At 37.1% G+C, this 14,834-nt stretch overlaps 1 protein-coding gene across 4 annotated transcripts in view; it reads left to right on the top strand.

The window, feature by feature from the left end:
• Positions 1 to 14,834, top strand: part of LOC110969670 (uncharacterized) — an 80,869-nt gene that overhangs the window by 28,511 nt on the left and 37,524 nt on the right. For all 4 annotated transcript variants that reach the window (XR_007945448.1, XM_051956857.1, XM_051956858.1 and 1 more), the window contains 15 exons: positions 5,187 to 5,215; positions 6,270 to 6,540; positions 6,774 to 6,814; positions 7,245 to 7,530; positions 7,953 to 7,996; positions 8,464 to 8,752; positions 9,007 to 9,050; positions 10,069 to 10,354; positions 10,601 to 10,638; positions 11,061 to 11,349; positions 11,746 to 11,774; positions 12,774 to 13,050; positions 13,277 to 13,317; positions 13,753 to 14,038; positions 14,430 to 14,473. Coding sequence is in view for 3 of the 4 variants with exons in the window: in XM_051956857.1 (XP_051812817.1) it covers positions 5,187 to 5,215; positions 6,270 to 6,540; positions 6,774 to 6,814; positions 7,245 to 7,530; positions 7,953 to 7,996; positions 8,464 to 8,752; positions 9,007 to 9,050; positions 10,069 to 10,354; positions 10,601 to 10,638; positions 11,061 to 11,349; positions 11,746 to 11,774; positions 12,774 to 13,050; positions 13,277 to 13,317; positions 13,753 to 14,038; positions 14,430 to 14,473 (2,294 nt within the window). In the remaining variant the exon portion in view is untranslated. The remainder of the gene's footprint in view (positions 1 to 5,186; positions 5,216 to 6,269; positions 6,541 to 6,773; positions 6,815 to 7,244; positions 7,531 to 7,952; positions 7,997 to 8,463; positions 8,753 to 9,006; positions 9,051 to 10,068; positions 10,355 to 10,600; positions 10,639 to 11,060; positions 11,350 to 11,745; positions 11,775 to 12,773; positions 13,051 to 13,276; positions 13,318 to 13,752; positions 14,039 to 14,429; positions 14,474 to 14,834) is intronic.

The raw sequence follows: 14,834 nt of genomic DNA, 5'->3' as shown, positions 1-14,834 counted from the left end.
AAATTGTGTATGCTCTTGTGTCTCATGATTCTTTTCCACAATCATCTTATTTTCACTTTAAATTTTTCCTGCAGTCAGTCGTTTTCTTGTCGACTTTAAATATTAAAGGTAGTGTCTACAGATACGGACCCGTACCCGTAGCCATCAACCAATATTGAAAGCCAAAAACTTTTTCAAAGTTTTATGATTTATTCCTCCCACTTCCTCCTACATGACCCTTTTAGCTCCAGGAGTTAATGTGCAACATGTGAAGAGAGATAAATGAATATACCAAATTATGCATGCAGATGGAGCTTGGAGACACTGAAAAGAAAAAGTCCTGCTAAAAACAATGAAAATCTGATGGTGAGAAAAGTATGTTCCCAAACAGTAAACTATTGTAATGTTCAAAAACATTAATCTGTTAATGTTGAAATGGTTAAAAAAAAACAACCAACGGCACATTTTTAGATTTAAAAATAGCAAAATAGTACTTTAAAAAAAGTTTCCTTCTTTTGAGGTGTTTTTGCAGTAATTTCTCCTCCTGTGACTTCACTAGTTATCTGTAATTTAACAAAAAAAGGTACACCTGGAAAATAACATGTCAAAAATAATTATGTACCAAAGATTAAACAGCCCAAACTGTAAGTAATGTTCACATCAGAAATCTGTTCTTACAAACAGGAATTAATTCTTCTTTGACATTTAACCACAAAATAACAAATGTTTTTTTTTTAAATATTGCAGTCTTTTTAAGCTATTTGCTATTATTTTAAAGAAAATGTGTGTATATTAAGGAGTAAACATTTTAAAACTATTATTTCACAAATGTTCCCTGTCTTCTTAGATTACAGATGATATCAAATTAAATCAACTGAGGAAGGAAGGAAGGAAGGAAGGAAGGAAGGAAGGAAGGAAGGAAGGAAGGAAGGAAACAAAACCTGCATTTGGACAAATAGTAGTTGTTGTTTTTTTAAGAAAACTACTTGGTACAATAAAATTAAACACTTTTACTGTATTTAAATCTGATATATTTGTTGTCCAGACATTTGTACTATTATACAATTTTTGAACGTTACAATATCCCACAGTTTGAACACATTTTTTCTTCCAGCCTTAGTATTTAGTATTTTCTTTTGCCTTGTGAAAAATGTTTACAAATATCATTTTTACTTTACAAATTTCTTCTACAATTAAGCCGCAAAAAATACAAGAGAACAAGAAGATAAATGTAGGAGAGATTAAAGTGTTACGTCCGGGGTAATTTAGTTTTTAGCGTTTGCTCGATGAAATGTGAACGTAAATAATGGCTCTTCGCCCGTTTGGCCGCTACCGGCACCCGTAGGTGAACGCCTGGATACCCGGAATAGTCGAGCATTAGAAGAGAAGCTGGATTCACGAATGATGGAAAACTTCAGTTTAAAGAGACGGAACTTCAGCCCAGAGGACCAAATGAACTAAATTAACAAGGTAACTAAGTCACTTCCTGAGTTCTTCAGGCCTGAACAGCTTAAACAGCTAAAATTCGGGGTGTTTTCGAAGCTTCGAGCATAAATGAGATAAATAAAGGAGGTGACTTTTATTTCCGAGTCTAACTGACAGCAGAGCTCCAATGACAGTTAAACAGTCTTGAATTATTCTTATTAAAGAGATTTTTACTCTCACTTTTTATTGTAATGTGGAGCACTTAGTTACTGAGTGAAGGAAATCTAAATGTGGGATGAGAAAAAGGTAAAAGGCGATTTCTTATTCTGTCAAACACCATGACGGTAAAGAAATGAAACCATGTGTCTGACATGTTGTAGTAAAACTGTAGAGTAGCACTACACTACAGTTATACTACAACATGTCAGGCACCGACACCATCATATGGACAGGACCTTTAATCTATCTTGAGCTCAGTTTTCTGCAAAAGAAAAAAAGATATATCGACAAAATTCAATTCATATAATGCAAAAAACAGATTCGCTAGCTGTTTATATGGGTTTGCTTAATTGTATGGTTAACCATGAAGGAGGAGAGAAACCAAATTGGAATTTTCCAAGCTTCTAGCGGCATGATGGAAGATAATTTATTCAGGGTTACAGATCTCTACCATCTGTGCCACACCATTCCACCATCATTAAGTTCCTATAAGGGAAAACATAGGTTCGCAAGCAGGTTATAGGGGTTCACTTCAAGTGTATGGTTGACGATGAAGAAGGAAATAAGCCAAACCGTGATTTTGTAGGCTTGTAGTAGCATAATGGAAGATATTTTATACAAATTTATAGATCATTACCACCTGTGCCACATTGCCTTTTGGCCTCACCAAAATTGGTCACTTTTTGTGGGGTCCATACTTTAGCAGCTCACATCTATCCATATGATACCCCCAGAAGTCTCCAACTTTGTAAGTTGTCATACAATTTTGTTTAGAATAGGACAGAGCGGTCCTTGGGTCAACATTTATAACATTTCTAGTAATTTTAGACCCCTAAAACCTACTTGCGAGTGTGTTTTTCTTAATTTTTAGCATTTTTAGAAGGCTCCTGTGGTCTGTAGAGAGTACCTAGGAGGCTGTGAGGCTCCCTGTGATGTCAGATGGTTGCTGTGAGCTTGTCTGCTAAATTTCAGCCATCAATTATGTCTAGAAGCTGAGAAATAAGCAGTTAAATAATGCAAAATCCGAGGCGAGGATTTAGGGGTGGGTTTAAGCCCAAATTCTAAAAAAATCAAGATCCTATAAGTTTGGAACTAATAGAGCTAGAGCTCTAATTTTTTGCATGGAAAGTTGTTTTGTGTCTATCTTCCATCACAAGAAAATGCAGCTAATTTCTAGATGGTGCAGCAACACCCATTATTGAAACCACATGACATGACCCCAGTGACTGGACCTTCCAGATACATGTGATTTTATACAACAGTACCTGAGATACATTTACTGCCCTCAGATGATCTCCATTTCACTAACCGTGCATCTTCCAGCACCAAGTAGCTGCACTTGTGTTGAATGAGGTGAGTCAGTTTAAAAAGGGTAAATTTTTATGGAATCACCTCTTTCACATTTTATTTTTCAAATTAATTGATGAGTTGTTTATATGGCTGCCAGGATACAAAGCCTGCCACTTCAACTAAATGCTGAAGACCCAACTCACAAATGTCTGCAATCTGTTTTTGCTCATATTATTTTGGAAATTCTTTTCGGAGGTGGTGATTTTCATCCCTGCTGCTTGGACACTTGTTGAGTTTTTAGTCTTCTGAATATTGCTATTGATGCGACAGAGCTTCTTCACTCTGGAGAAAGATGGCATTAACATGATTCAGGTGTTTGTCAGTCAGGTACACAGTAAAAGGGTAATTTCTGACAAGGGAGCATGAGAGCTGCCTTCCCTTAAGCTGTCTTACAGTCTTCTGTCTTAGTCTACAGCCATGGCCATAAGTTTGGACACAAGTACCATGACGCTTGTGAATCTTAGAAAATACCACAAAATTGTCACTTACAATATACTTATGTTCTGTAATAGACATCAAAACAGACATAAGTCATGCTGTGTCCAAGCTTATGGCCATGGCTGTATATTGTAAGTGACAATTTTGTGGTATTTTCTAAGATTCACAAGCGTCATGGTACTTGTGTCCAAAGTTATGGCCATGGCTGTACATGTGAAGCATTTATTGAACACTAGAAGATTGTGTCAGTCAATGGCTGATATTCAGCAAGTGAGGGTAGTTTTATTTATTTGTTGGTTGCTCTCGGAGGGGCTTTAAATTCAGCCTGAGATTATTTTATGTCTTACTTTGATGCATATTTGTACCTTTCCAGGAATGAAGCATTTTTAAGGTTAGCATGGCTTTGAAGCATATCCTGTTTTGTCCTCTGTTTTCCTCTTAAATGGACATAATTTTTATAATGTAATAACATGTTGTACTGAAAGAGACTGAAAAGTATGAATTGAGGCCATAAACTGATGAGGAAAATGTTTACTGAGGTAACAGATCACATCAGAAGTAGAAACATTTTGTTGTAGACTTCTCTACAACCAGAATTCTTTTCACAATCAGGAGTCGCCCCCCACTGGCTGTTAGAAAGAATACAGGTTTGAGGCTTTATTTTTCATACTCAGAGGCTGAAAAAATGAGATGGCTTCCTTGATCTGAGTCTCTCTCCAACAGAAACCAATGTCATTTGGTGTTGTTAATGAAATGTGGGACTCTGCTAGGACCAGTCCCTCTAACTGAGAGATGATTCTTCAGAATAACAAAATTATTTTTCCTTAATCTGTGTTTTATTGGTGGAGGAGAACAATGTTGGTGTTGCAAATGCGGTGAATGTGAAGTTCATAGCCTCTGATTCACATTATTGTAAAACGTTCAGTGGCCCATTGTGCCCTGAATGGAAAATTCCTCGTCTGTTATATTTATTCACTCATTTATTCATGTTTTACTGTTACAGAACAAATGTTATCTCTGACACAGTGACAGTGTGTATTCATAGTGACAAAGAATCAGAAAGATGTCAGTAAAGCTGGTATTAATGAAATGAAAAGCAGCCGGTTTCCAAACATGATGTTAAAGCACAAACAGCATATGTCCATTCCTGCAGGTGTTGTTTGATATATTCTCTTCATTCATCAGGTAGAAACAATGACGACGAAGAAGCTGCTTGTTGGAACACTGAACCAGTTGAGTCCTGAAGATTTTGGCAAATTCAAGTTGCTCGTTGGAGAGCAGGAAGGTGTGCCGGTCATCTGGAGGAGCCGACTGAAAGCAGCAAACACTCAGGATGTCGTGGAGCTGATGGTGGAGACGTACAGCCGAGAGTGTGTGGAGGCGACCACAAAGGTTTTGATGAAGATGAGCAGGACTGATCTGGTGCAGAGATTGTCAGGAATCGACTCAGGAACCAAAGGTGAGGCAACAAAGAAACATGAACATAGTGCAGATGTTTTCTATTTTATGATGTTAATTTGAAAATTTAAAAGTTCACCAGCTGAGTTACAGTTTTGGTTCAGATCTTTTACAGACGTACATATTGCTATCAGTTTCATCCAGCACCATTCAGCATTGATGGAAAATCTTTCAACAGCTCTATGTATTAGTATTATATTTCTATTAAGGAGTTTGAAGTGTCACTTTTGTGTGAAATCTTTTGAATTCTAAATCCTCATGAGGCCTGATGCTAAAATAACTTGTAACAGATGTTTTTGTGTGTGTTTTCCCCTCAGAGGAAGTGTGTCCTCCACTGGTCCAGAGAGTGAGTAACGTCACATCAGTCGACTTCACACAGCACAGATTTGATTGAGTAGATGAAGACTGAGAATCATGTTGACCTTAAACAGAAGAAATACAAATAAAATTCCAACTTTTCCTCACATTGTTCTTTCAAAGAACAAACTCAAACTATGTTATACAGACATGAAGCATGATTGGTACGAAGCATTCATGTTAAAATCAGCTTCTTCAGAAAAACATATTTTATTCATTACTTCTCATTAATGTTTGATCTTCACTGTTCAGCATCATGTTATTCTCAGAGTTTGACATTGGAATAATTCTTCTGCTAACATTTATCTGAAGGTGCAACAGACAAGTTGCACAAGTGTGAGATGGAAACTTGAATCCTGCATTCCACATCCATCGACATTGGTCTGATAGTGATATAGGAAAATTCAAGGATGAAAAGAAAAATAACTGTATACATTTAATCACATTTTATTTTATTTTAAGGGTATATTTTCACAGAATTTTACCTTTGATGACAAAATCATATCAGAGAGTAAAGTTTTCTTCAGAGAGGAGTCTGTTTTTCTTGTCTGGAAGAGATCTGTAACAATCTGTGTTACATCCATCTCTTGACTTTTACTCATTAATAACTTTGACAGAGAAAGAAAATGAGACTATTTTCAAAACAGATTCCAATAAATGTTTCTTGTTTTTTGTGAAAATGAGAAAAGACTGAACTAGTTGAAAGTTCTTTCTGTTGTAAAATCAGGAGGTTCTTTGAAGTTCTTCAAGCTCATTTTTTTTCATGAGTTACTGCCACACAGCAAATGGACGTCTTGAACTTTTTAAAATAAATCTCAACAAAATGAAATAAGAAAAGCAAATCATCATTTTGTTATTATGTAAGAAACACACACAAACAGGTTTCCTCTGACTTATATCAGTATGTTTTGTTCTACAGTTAATGTGATCTAAACACATTTACATTTGTGCAGCATTGATGAGATCTGAACAGAAACATCTGTAACCGTCCCTGCTGAGAAGTTTTACTTTCTACACATGAACATTTGCTTTGAATTTACCAGGTGGAAACAATAGCGTCTGTTATTGAGCTGCTTTTGGAAACACTGGAGGATCTGAGTGATGAGGAGCTGATGGAGTTCAGGGAGCTCTTCTGGAATCAGAGACCTCACTTATACATGCAGTGGATGAAGAGAACAGACCACCAGGGTACAGCATTTGGAACAGTACAAACTGATGGCCAAGAGTCAGTGCTGAAGACCAAGGAAGTTTTAGAGAAGATGGAGAGGATGGATCTGGTACAGAAGCTGTCAGACAGCAGCTCAAGATTCAAAAGTAAGAAAGTGCAAAACATGTTAAAATCATAGAACAGTTTCTTCAAATGTGTCTCATAAGTTATGTCTCCATCAGTCTCCATTGTGAGAAATAAGATTTATAATGTGAAGAAAAGATGACACATCATCTGGTGAACAAAATGTTTTGAAATGTAAAAACCATGAAAATCTGTCATTGTTGAGAAGGTTTAGGTGTAATTTTGCGTTTTTCTTTTGTTTCTTCCTTTTTGTCAGAGAAACAGCTGGATGAACATCTGTCTGCACTGATCCACAAAGTGAGCAAAGTCACATCTGTCTGACCTGCAGAGCAGCTTTTCTTCAATAACAAACAGGCTGAGAATCATATGAAGAGTCGTGAGGATGAATTAAAGTCCTAATTTAGATGAGATGTTTGTCACAGAACTGAGGCTGAATTTATTTTGAACATTTAATGAACCTTAATGAAAGAATAGTCAGTGCATCATCAAGATGTGGTTAGATCAGGTGGTTTATTTCAGTTTTTGGCAGCACAATGAAACGATTAAAATCTGAAACTAAAATACAAATCACCAACATTACACAGATAGTTCGAGGGAGAATGAAAGTAAATCATCAACAGATAATTACCGAATATATCAGCATTGACAAGATGCAACAGATAAATGTTTAATTTTCCAGCAAAGAATGAACATATTTTCTCTCTGAATTTTGTTGTAAATTTTGCAGGTGGCAACAATGGCAGCTGTTGAAGAGCTGCTTTTGGAAACACTGAAGAGTTTGAGTGACCAGGATCACAATAAATTCAGATTTTTCCTGCAGCTGACCACCTTCCAAAAGAACCTTTCACAAATCCCATTGAGCGAAATGCGACATGCAGACAGAACAACAATGGTAGATCTGATGATGAAGACATTTGGTCAACAGTCTGTGGAGGTGACCAGGGAGGTTTTCATGGACATGAACAGGACTGATCTGGTGCAGAATCTGCCAGAGAGCAGCTCTGAGTTCAAAGGTGAGATACATAAAATGTGTGTTTGCAAAACATTTTAATTATGAGTCAATATATTGGTGACCTCTTGTGCAATTTGAAGCAAAGCAACAAGACTGATTTGACCTTCCGTGACCAGATGTATTGTTAAGCTGAAATTAAAAGTGGACTGGAACAGAACTAAATTCTTTGCTCAATGTCATTTAGTCATTCTTGTTAATATTTCAACGTTTTAAACTTTAACACAGAGTTTAATAGCAGATGTTGACAGATGTTTGTGAGATGAAACCTGAAACTGAAGTCTGTCATTGAACCATTAATAGATTTAGCAAAGACAGTTATTACATTTAATTAATATTAAAATTTGTGCAGATAAACTCAGTGTGAGTATAAATCCTGATGGTAAATCAGTCTCTCTTGAATCTTTTTATTTCTTCTCTCTTCAGATAAACTCTCTGTGGATGAACGATATCCTGAACTGATCCAGAAAGTGAGTAACATCACATCTGTCCAACTTCAACCAACACAGCTTTCATTCAACACATGCAGCTTCTGAATAACTTCAACACTGAAAACATGATGACAGAAACCCAATTCCTGTTTTTCATCAGAAGATCAGAACTTTCACAGCTTTAGTTTGTCTTGTGGACACATGAGGTCGATCCTCAGCAGGTGATGAACCTGAAACAGAAATAGTCATTGTTAATAAAGTTTGAAGAGAATCTCTTTTATGATGTGAAATAAATGCATCCATGTACAAGCAGTTTGTTGAAGAACATGAATCTGTGATCAATCTGACAAATATCATCAGTGGTTCTATTGTCTGGTGTGATGGCTGATGTGATCGAACACATCTGCATTTGTGCAGAATTGATGGATCTGAACAGCAACATCTGTAACCGTCCCAGCTGAGAAGTTTTACTTTCTACACATGAACATTTGCTTTGAATTTACCAGGTGGAAACAATGGCGTCTGTTATTGAGCTGCTTTTGGAAACACTGGAGGATCTGAGTGATGAGGAGCTGGAGGAGTTCAAATGCATCACCATGAGTTTTATTCCGCTTGAGGACTCTTTCTCAGACATCACCTGGAGGAGGATGGAGGCAGCGGACCACCAGGACACAGTGTTTTTAACAGTACAGCTTTATGGCCAAGAGTCAGTGGTGAAGACCAAGGAGGCTTTAGAGAAGATGAAGAGGATGGATCTGGTGGAGAAACTGTCAGACAGCAGCTCAGGATTCAAAAGTAAGAAAATACAAAACATGTTAACATTTTGAAACACCTCATCTGGTGTTAAACAGAAAATATGAATTATTGGTACAGTATAAAAATGTATTGTAGGAGGGCAACATTGACAGTTCATACAGTTTTTCATTGTTGGAGGTTTAAGTGTAGTTTTGTGTGTTGAACATTTGTCCAGAGCCAAATATCCTGATACAAAGAGCTGATAGTTGTTCAGTCGGTCACTCATGAGTCTCTTTTGTCACTTTTCTCTTCAGAGAAACTCTCTGTGGATGAACGGCGCTCTGCACTGATCCAGAAAGTGAGTAACGTCACATCTGTCTGATGCAGTACGAGACAGCTTTCATTCAGCAGACGCAGGTTGAATCCTCATTTTGAAGGTTTTCAAGATCAACCCAAAGTGGTGATTTGTGCTGGATGTTTGTGACAGAAGTGAAGCTGCCTTCAGGTTGAGCTCTTCAGCAGTAACTTTATCCAACAGTAATGTCAGCATGTCTTTACCACTGAGCATCAGATGAGGAAATGTCAGCATGAACACTTGGACTGTTTTTATTCTTCAACAGCAACGAGAAATCTGGAAAGTTTATCAATCAGAAACATCCACTTGTTGTTAATCAAACATTTTTTTGAAGAATTTATCAAGATAAGACACATAAAATCACGGAAACTGCTTTGTGCCACTTGATTGATTTCAGGGGCTGCACAGTAGACGTAGTGGTTAGCACTTTTGCCTTGCAGCAAGAAGATCCCGGTTCGAATCCCAGGGCCTGGGATCTTTCTGCATGGAGTTTGCATGTTCTCCCTGTGCATGTGTGGGTTTTCTCCAGGCACTCCGGCTTCCTCCCACAGTCCAAAAATATGCTGAGGTTAATTGGTTACTCTAAATTGCCTGTAGGTGTGAATGTGAGTGTGATTGTTTGTCTGTATATGTAGCTCTGTGACAGACTGGTGACCTGTCCAGGGTGTCCTCTGATTTCGCCCAAGTCAGCTGGGATAGACTCCAGCACCCCCCGCGACCCAAGTGAGGATAAAGTGGTGTATAGAGAATGGATGGATGGATGATTAATTTCAGTGTTTTTCAGCACAGAATGTGAACAGAGCTGCAGCCTGTTAATGAAATAACAAAACGCATTTATATTATATATTTAAAATGAAAAACGAATGATTTGAAATATGAAGGAAACGGGAGGAATTGTTTGGTTTCAATGTTGTGTTCATAAAACCAGAAATCTCTTGTCTCTGTTCTTACTACAACAGGACACATTTGTGTTTTTCCAGTGATTTTAATATTTGTCTCATGAATGTTCTGACTGTTGCAGGTGGCAGCAGTGGCAGCTGTTAAACATCTGCTCTTGGAAACTCTGAATGATTTGAGTGTCCAGGAGCTAGAGGAATTCAGAATGTTGCTGCAGTCGATTTCCTTTGAGAACAATCTCCCAGACATCTCACCAGTGTGGAGTCGTTCATCAGACAGAAAAGAAATAGCGGGTCTGATAGTGGAGCAGTTTGGTCAACAGTCTGTGGAGGTGACCAGGAGGGTTTTCAGGCGTATGAACAGGACTGATCTGATTCAGAAGCTTCCAGAGACCAGCTCAGGACAAAAAGGTGATTTTACTGTGAAGTCTGTGTCATCAGGATATAAAACCTGTAGTTAGTAAATCATCAATGAAATCTATTTAATGTTAGTTGCAGGTCGTTTGTATTGGATTGTGCAGCTTATGTATGTTTCAGTTTGTAGTGTATTTGTTTAATGGCATTTATTTTTGAGGCATCATATTAAAGTTGTTTGAACTTAAATGTACATAGAGATTACAATCCTCTGAGTCATTTTTAAATGTTTTTTCTCCTCAGAGAAACACTCTGTGGATGAACCAGCTGCTGCATCAAGAGTAAGTGTGACTTTACACGACAACTTTGATTGAGTAGAAGCAGCTTGAAAATCCTCCTGATCCTGAAGATTACAAATGATGAAACAAATCAAAGCTGTGTTTTAAACTGGAGGCTTCTGACTGTTAAAGTTGAGCTCTTCACCAATAATGTTCTCCACCACTTCATTATCTACCACTGAAGATGAAAAGTACAAATGTCAGTATGGTTTTTCTGTTTTCTATTTGACGAACTTTGAAATGAGAATATATTGCAAGTTAAACATGAAATTCTCATGTAGCGTTTCAATTTTAATAATAACATATCGAACATCAGGAAGAGAAAATTGACCATGTTTTGCACTGATGTTGCTAAAGAAGTGCAGATAAATTGAGGTCTCTGTGTTTGTACAAATAATGTTTAATTTATCTTTTGAATTTCTCAGGAAGCAGCGGTGGAATCTGTCAGACAGATTCTTTGGAAGACACTGAAACATTTCAGTACCAAAGAGTTGAATAAATTCAGGATTCTGCTGCAGTTCACCTCCTTCCAGATCAACTTTCCAGGAATCCCACAGTATCGACTGGTTGAGGCAGACACAACTTACAAACTCACAGATCTGATGGAGGACGTGTGGGGTGAACAGTCTGTGGAGGTGACCAGGGAGGTTTTAAAGGACATGAACAGGACTGATCTGGTGCAGAAGCTGTCAGAGATCAGCTCTGAGCCTGAAGGTAAGACAAGATACTGTCACATTACAAAGATGTGTGTCTCATAAATATCTGACAAGTACATTTTTATAATCCACAGTGACCATGGTCAAAATTTGATCAAAAAAATGTCAACAGCGATCAAAGCAACAACAGAAGATAAACACATATGAAAGTCCATCATCTGAGTTACAGTTTTTGTTCAGATCTTTTAAAATCATGCATATTGTTATCAAATCCATCCAGCACCATTCAGCATGGATGGAAAATCTTTAAACAGCTCTATGTACTATAATTATGTCTTTATTGAGAGAGTTTCAAGTGTCAATTTAGTCTTCAATTCTTTGAATTCTAAATCGTAATGAAGCCTGATGCTAAAATAACTTGTAACAGATATTTTTGTGTTTGTTTTCTCCTCAGAGGAAGTGTGTCCTCCACTGGTCCAGAGAGTGAGTAACGTCACATCAGTCGACTTCACACAGCACAGATTTGATTGAGTAGATGAAGACTGAGAATCATGTTGACCCTAAACAGAAGAAATACAAATAAAATTCCAACTTTTCCTCACATTGTTCTTTCAAATAACAAACTCCAGCTATGTTATACATACATGAAGCATGAGTATTAGGAAGCATACATGTTAAATTCGGCTTGTTTTATTCATTACTTCTCATTAATGTTTGATCTTCACTGTTCAGCATCATGTTATTCTCAGAGTTTGACATTGGAATAATTCTTCTGCTAACATTTATCTGAAGGTGCAACAGACAAGTTGCACAAGTGTGAGATGGAAACTTGAATCCTCTATTCCACATCCATTGACATTGATCAGATAGTGATGTAGGAGAGTTAAAGGATTAAAGGAAAAATAATTGTATTTATTTCTTTGTCTCTGATGTCACTGTAAGAGTTTATTTTCACAAAATTCAACTTTTGATGGAAAAATCATATCAGAGAGTAAAGTTTTATTCAGAGAGGAGTCTGTTTTCTGCTCTGGAGGGGATGTGCAGCGGTTTGTGTTACATCCACTTTTTGACTTGTACTCATTAATAACTTTGACAGAGAAAGAAAATGAGAATATTTTCAAACCAGATTTCAATAAATGTTTCTTTTTTAATTTGTAGTCCGAGTTAGTAAAACGTTCTTTCTGTCATAAAATCTGAAGGTTCTTTCAAGTTCTCATCGCTCTGTATTTTTTCATGAACTTTCCATACAAATCTAATCAAAATGAAAGGAGAAAAACAAATCGTCACTTACTTGTTATTTATGAAACTCATTCACACACAAACAAGTTTTCTGTTGTATCATTACCTTTTGTTCTACAGTTGATGTGATCTAACACATCTGCATTTGTGCAACATTGATGAGATCTGAACAGAAACATCTGTAAGCGTCCCAGCTGAGAAGTTTTACTTTCTACACATGAACATTTGCTTTGAATTTACCAGGTGGAAACAATGGCGTCTGTTATTGAGCTGCTTTTGGAAACACTGAAGGATCTGAGTTACAAGGACCTTAAGAAGTTCAGGGATCTCGTCTGGTATCACAACCATCACTTTGTATGTAAATGGGAGTGGCTGGAGACAATGGACCACCAGGACACAGTGTTTGTAACGGTACAGACTTTTGGCCAAGAGTCAGTGCTGGAGACCAAGGAGGCTTTAGAGAAGATGGAGAGGATGGATCTGGTGCAGAAGCTGTCAGACAGCAGCTCAGGATTCAGAAGTAAGAAAATATGAAATGTTGTGAAATCATAAAAATTTTTCATCAAATGTGTCTCATAAGTTACGTCTCCTTCAGTTTCCATTGTGAGAAATAAGATTTATAATGTGGAGAAAAGATGACACATCATCTGGTGAACAACATGTATTGAAATGTTTAATGTTTGTTCAGTGTTGAGAAGGTTTAGGTGTAATTTTGCGTTTTTCTTTTGTTTCTTCCTTTTTGTCAGAGAAACAGCTGGATGAACATCTGTCTGCACTGATCCACAAAGTGAGCAAAGTCACATCTGTCTGACCTGCAGAGCAGCTTTTCTTCAATAACAAACAGGCTGAGAATCATATGAAGAGTCGTGAGGATGAATTAAAGTCCTAATTTAGATGAGATGTTTGTCACAGAACTGAGACTGAATTTATTTTGAACATTTAATGAAAGAATAGTCAGTGCATCATCAACATGTGGTTAGATCAGGTGGTTTATTTCAGTTTGTGGCAACACAATGAAATGATTAGAACCTGAAACTAAAATACAAATCACCAACATTACACAGATAGTTCGAGGTAGAATGAAAATAAATCATCTGTGTTCTCCAGAGAGATAATTATGAAATGCATCAACATTGACCAGATGCAACAGAGAAAAAATGTTTTATTTTCTCAGTGGAAAATTAATGTATTTTCTCTCTGAATTTTGTTTTAAATTTTGCAGGTGGCAACAATGGCAGCTGTTAAAGAGATGATTTTGGAAACACTGAAAAGTTTGAGTGAAAGAAATTTCAGTAAATTCAGATGGTTCCAGCAGCTGACAACCTTCCAGGTGACTCTTCCACAAATCCCATGGAACCAAGTTGAAAGTGCAGACAAGACAAAAATAGTGGATCTGATGATGGCAGCATTTGGACAACAGTCTGTGGAGGTGACCAGGGAGGTTTTCATGGACATGAACAGGACTGATCTGGTGCAGAATCTGCCAGAGATCAGCTCTGAGTTCAAAGGTGAGATACATGTGCGCAAACCATTTTGATTATGAGTCAATATATTGGTGACCTCTTATGCAATTTGAAGCAAAACAAGACCGATTTGACCTTCCATGACCAGATGTATTTGTTCAGCAAATTGACTGAAACAGAACTGGATTCTTTCCTCAAAGCCATATCATTATTATCAGTAATATTTCAGTGTTTTAAACAGCAGATGTTAATCACAGATGTTTGTGAGGTGAAACCTGTAACTGAAATCTGTTATTGAACCATTAATAGATTTAGCAACGATACGATGTGACTACATCAGATTAACATTAAAATTGTTTGAGATAAACTCAGTGTGAGTATAAATCCTGATGGTAAATCAGTCTCTCTTGAATCTTTTTATTTCTTCTCTCTTCAGATAAACTCTCTGTGGATGAACGATATCCTGAACTGATCCAGAAAGTGAGTAACATCACATCTGTCCAACTTCAACCAACACAGCTTTCATTCAACACATGCAGCTTCTGAATAACTTCAACACTGAAAACATGATGACAGAAACCAAATTCCTGCTTTTTATCAGAAGATCAGAACTTTCACAGCTTTAGTTTGTCTTGTGGACACATGAGGTCGATCCTCAGCAGGTGATGAACCTGAAACAGAAATAGAGTCATTGTTAATAAAGTTTGAAGAGAATCTCTTTTATGATGTGAAATAAATGCATCCATGTTGAAGCAGTTTGTTGAAGAATGTGAATCTGTGATCAATCTGACAAATAATATCAGTGGTTCCATTGTCTGGTGTGATGGCTGATGTGATCTAA

This window comes from Acanthochromis polyacanthus, chromosome 12 (genome assembly GCF_021347895.1).
Source record: "Acanthochromis polyacanthus isolate Apoly-LR-REF ecotype Palm Island chromosome 12, KAUST_Apoly_ChrSc, whole genome shotgun sequence".
Classification (NCBI taxonomy): Eukaryota; Metazoa; Chordata; class Actinopteri; family Pomacentridae; genus Acanthochromis; species Acanthochromis polyacanthus.
Note: the sequence above shows the minus strand (reverse complement) of the source record. Positions and strands in the feature narration are given on the sequence as shown.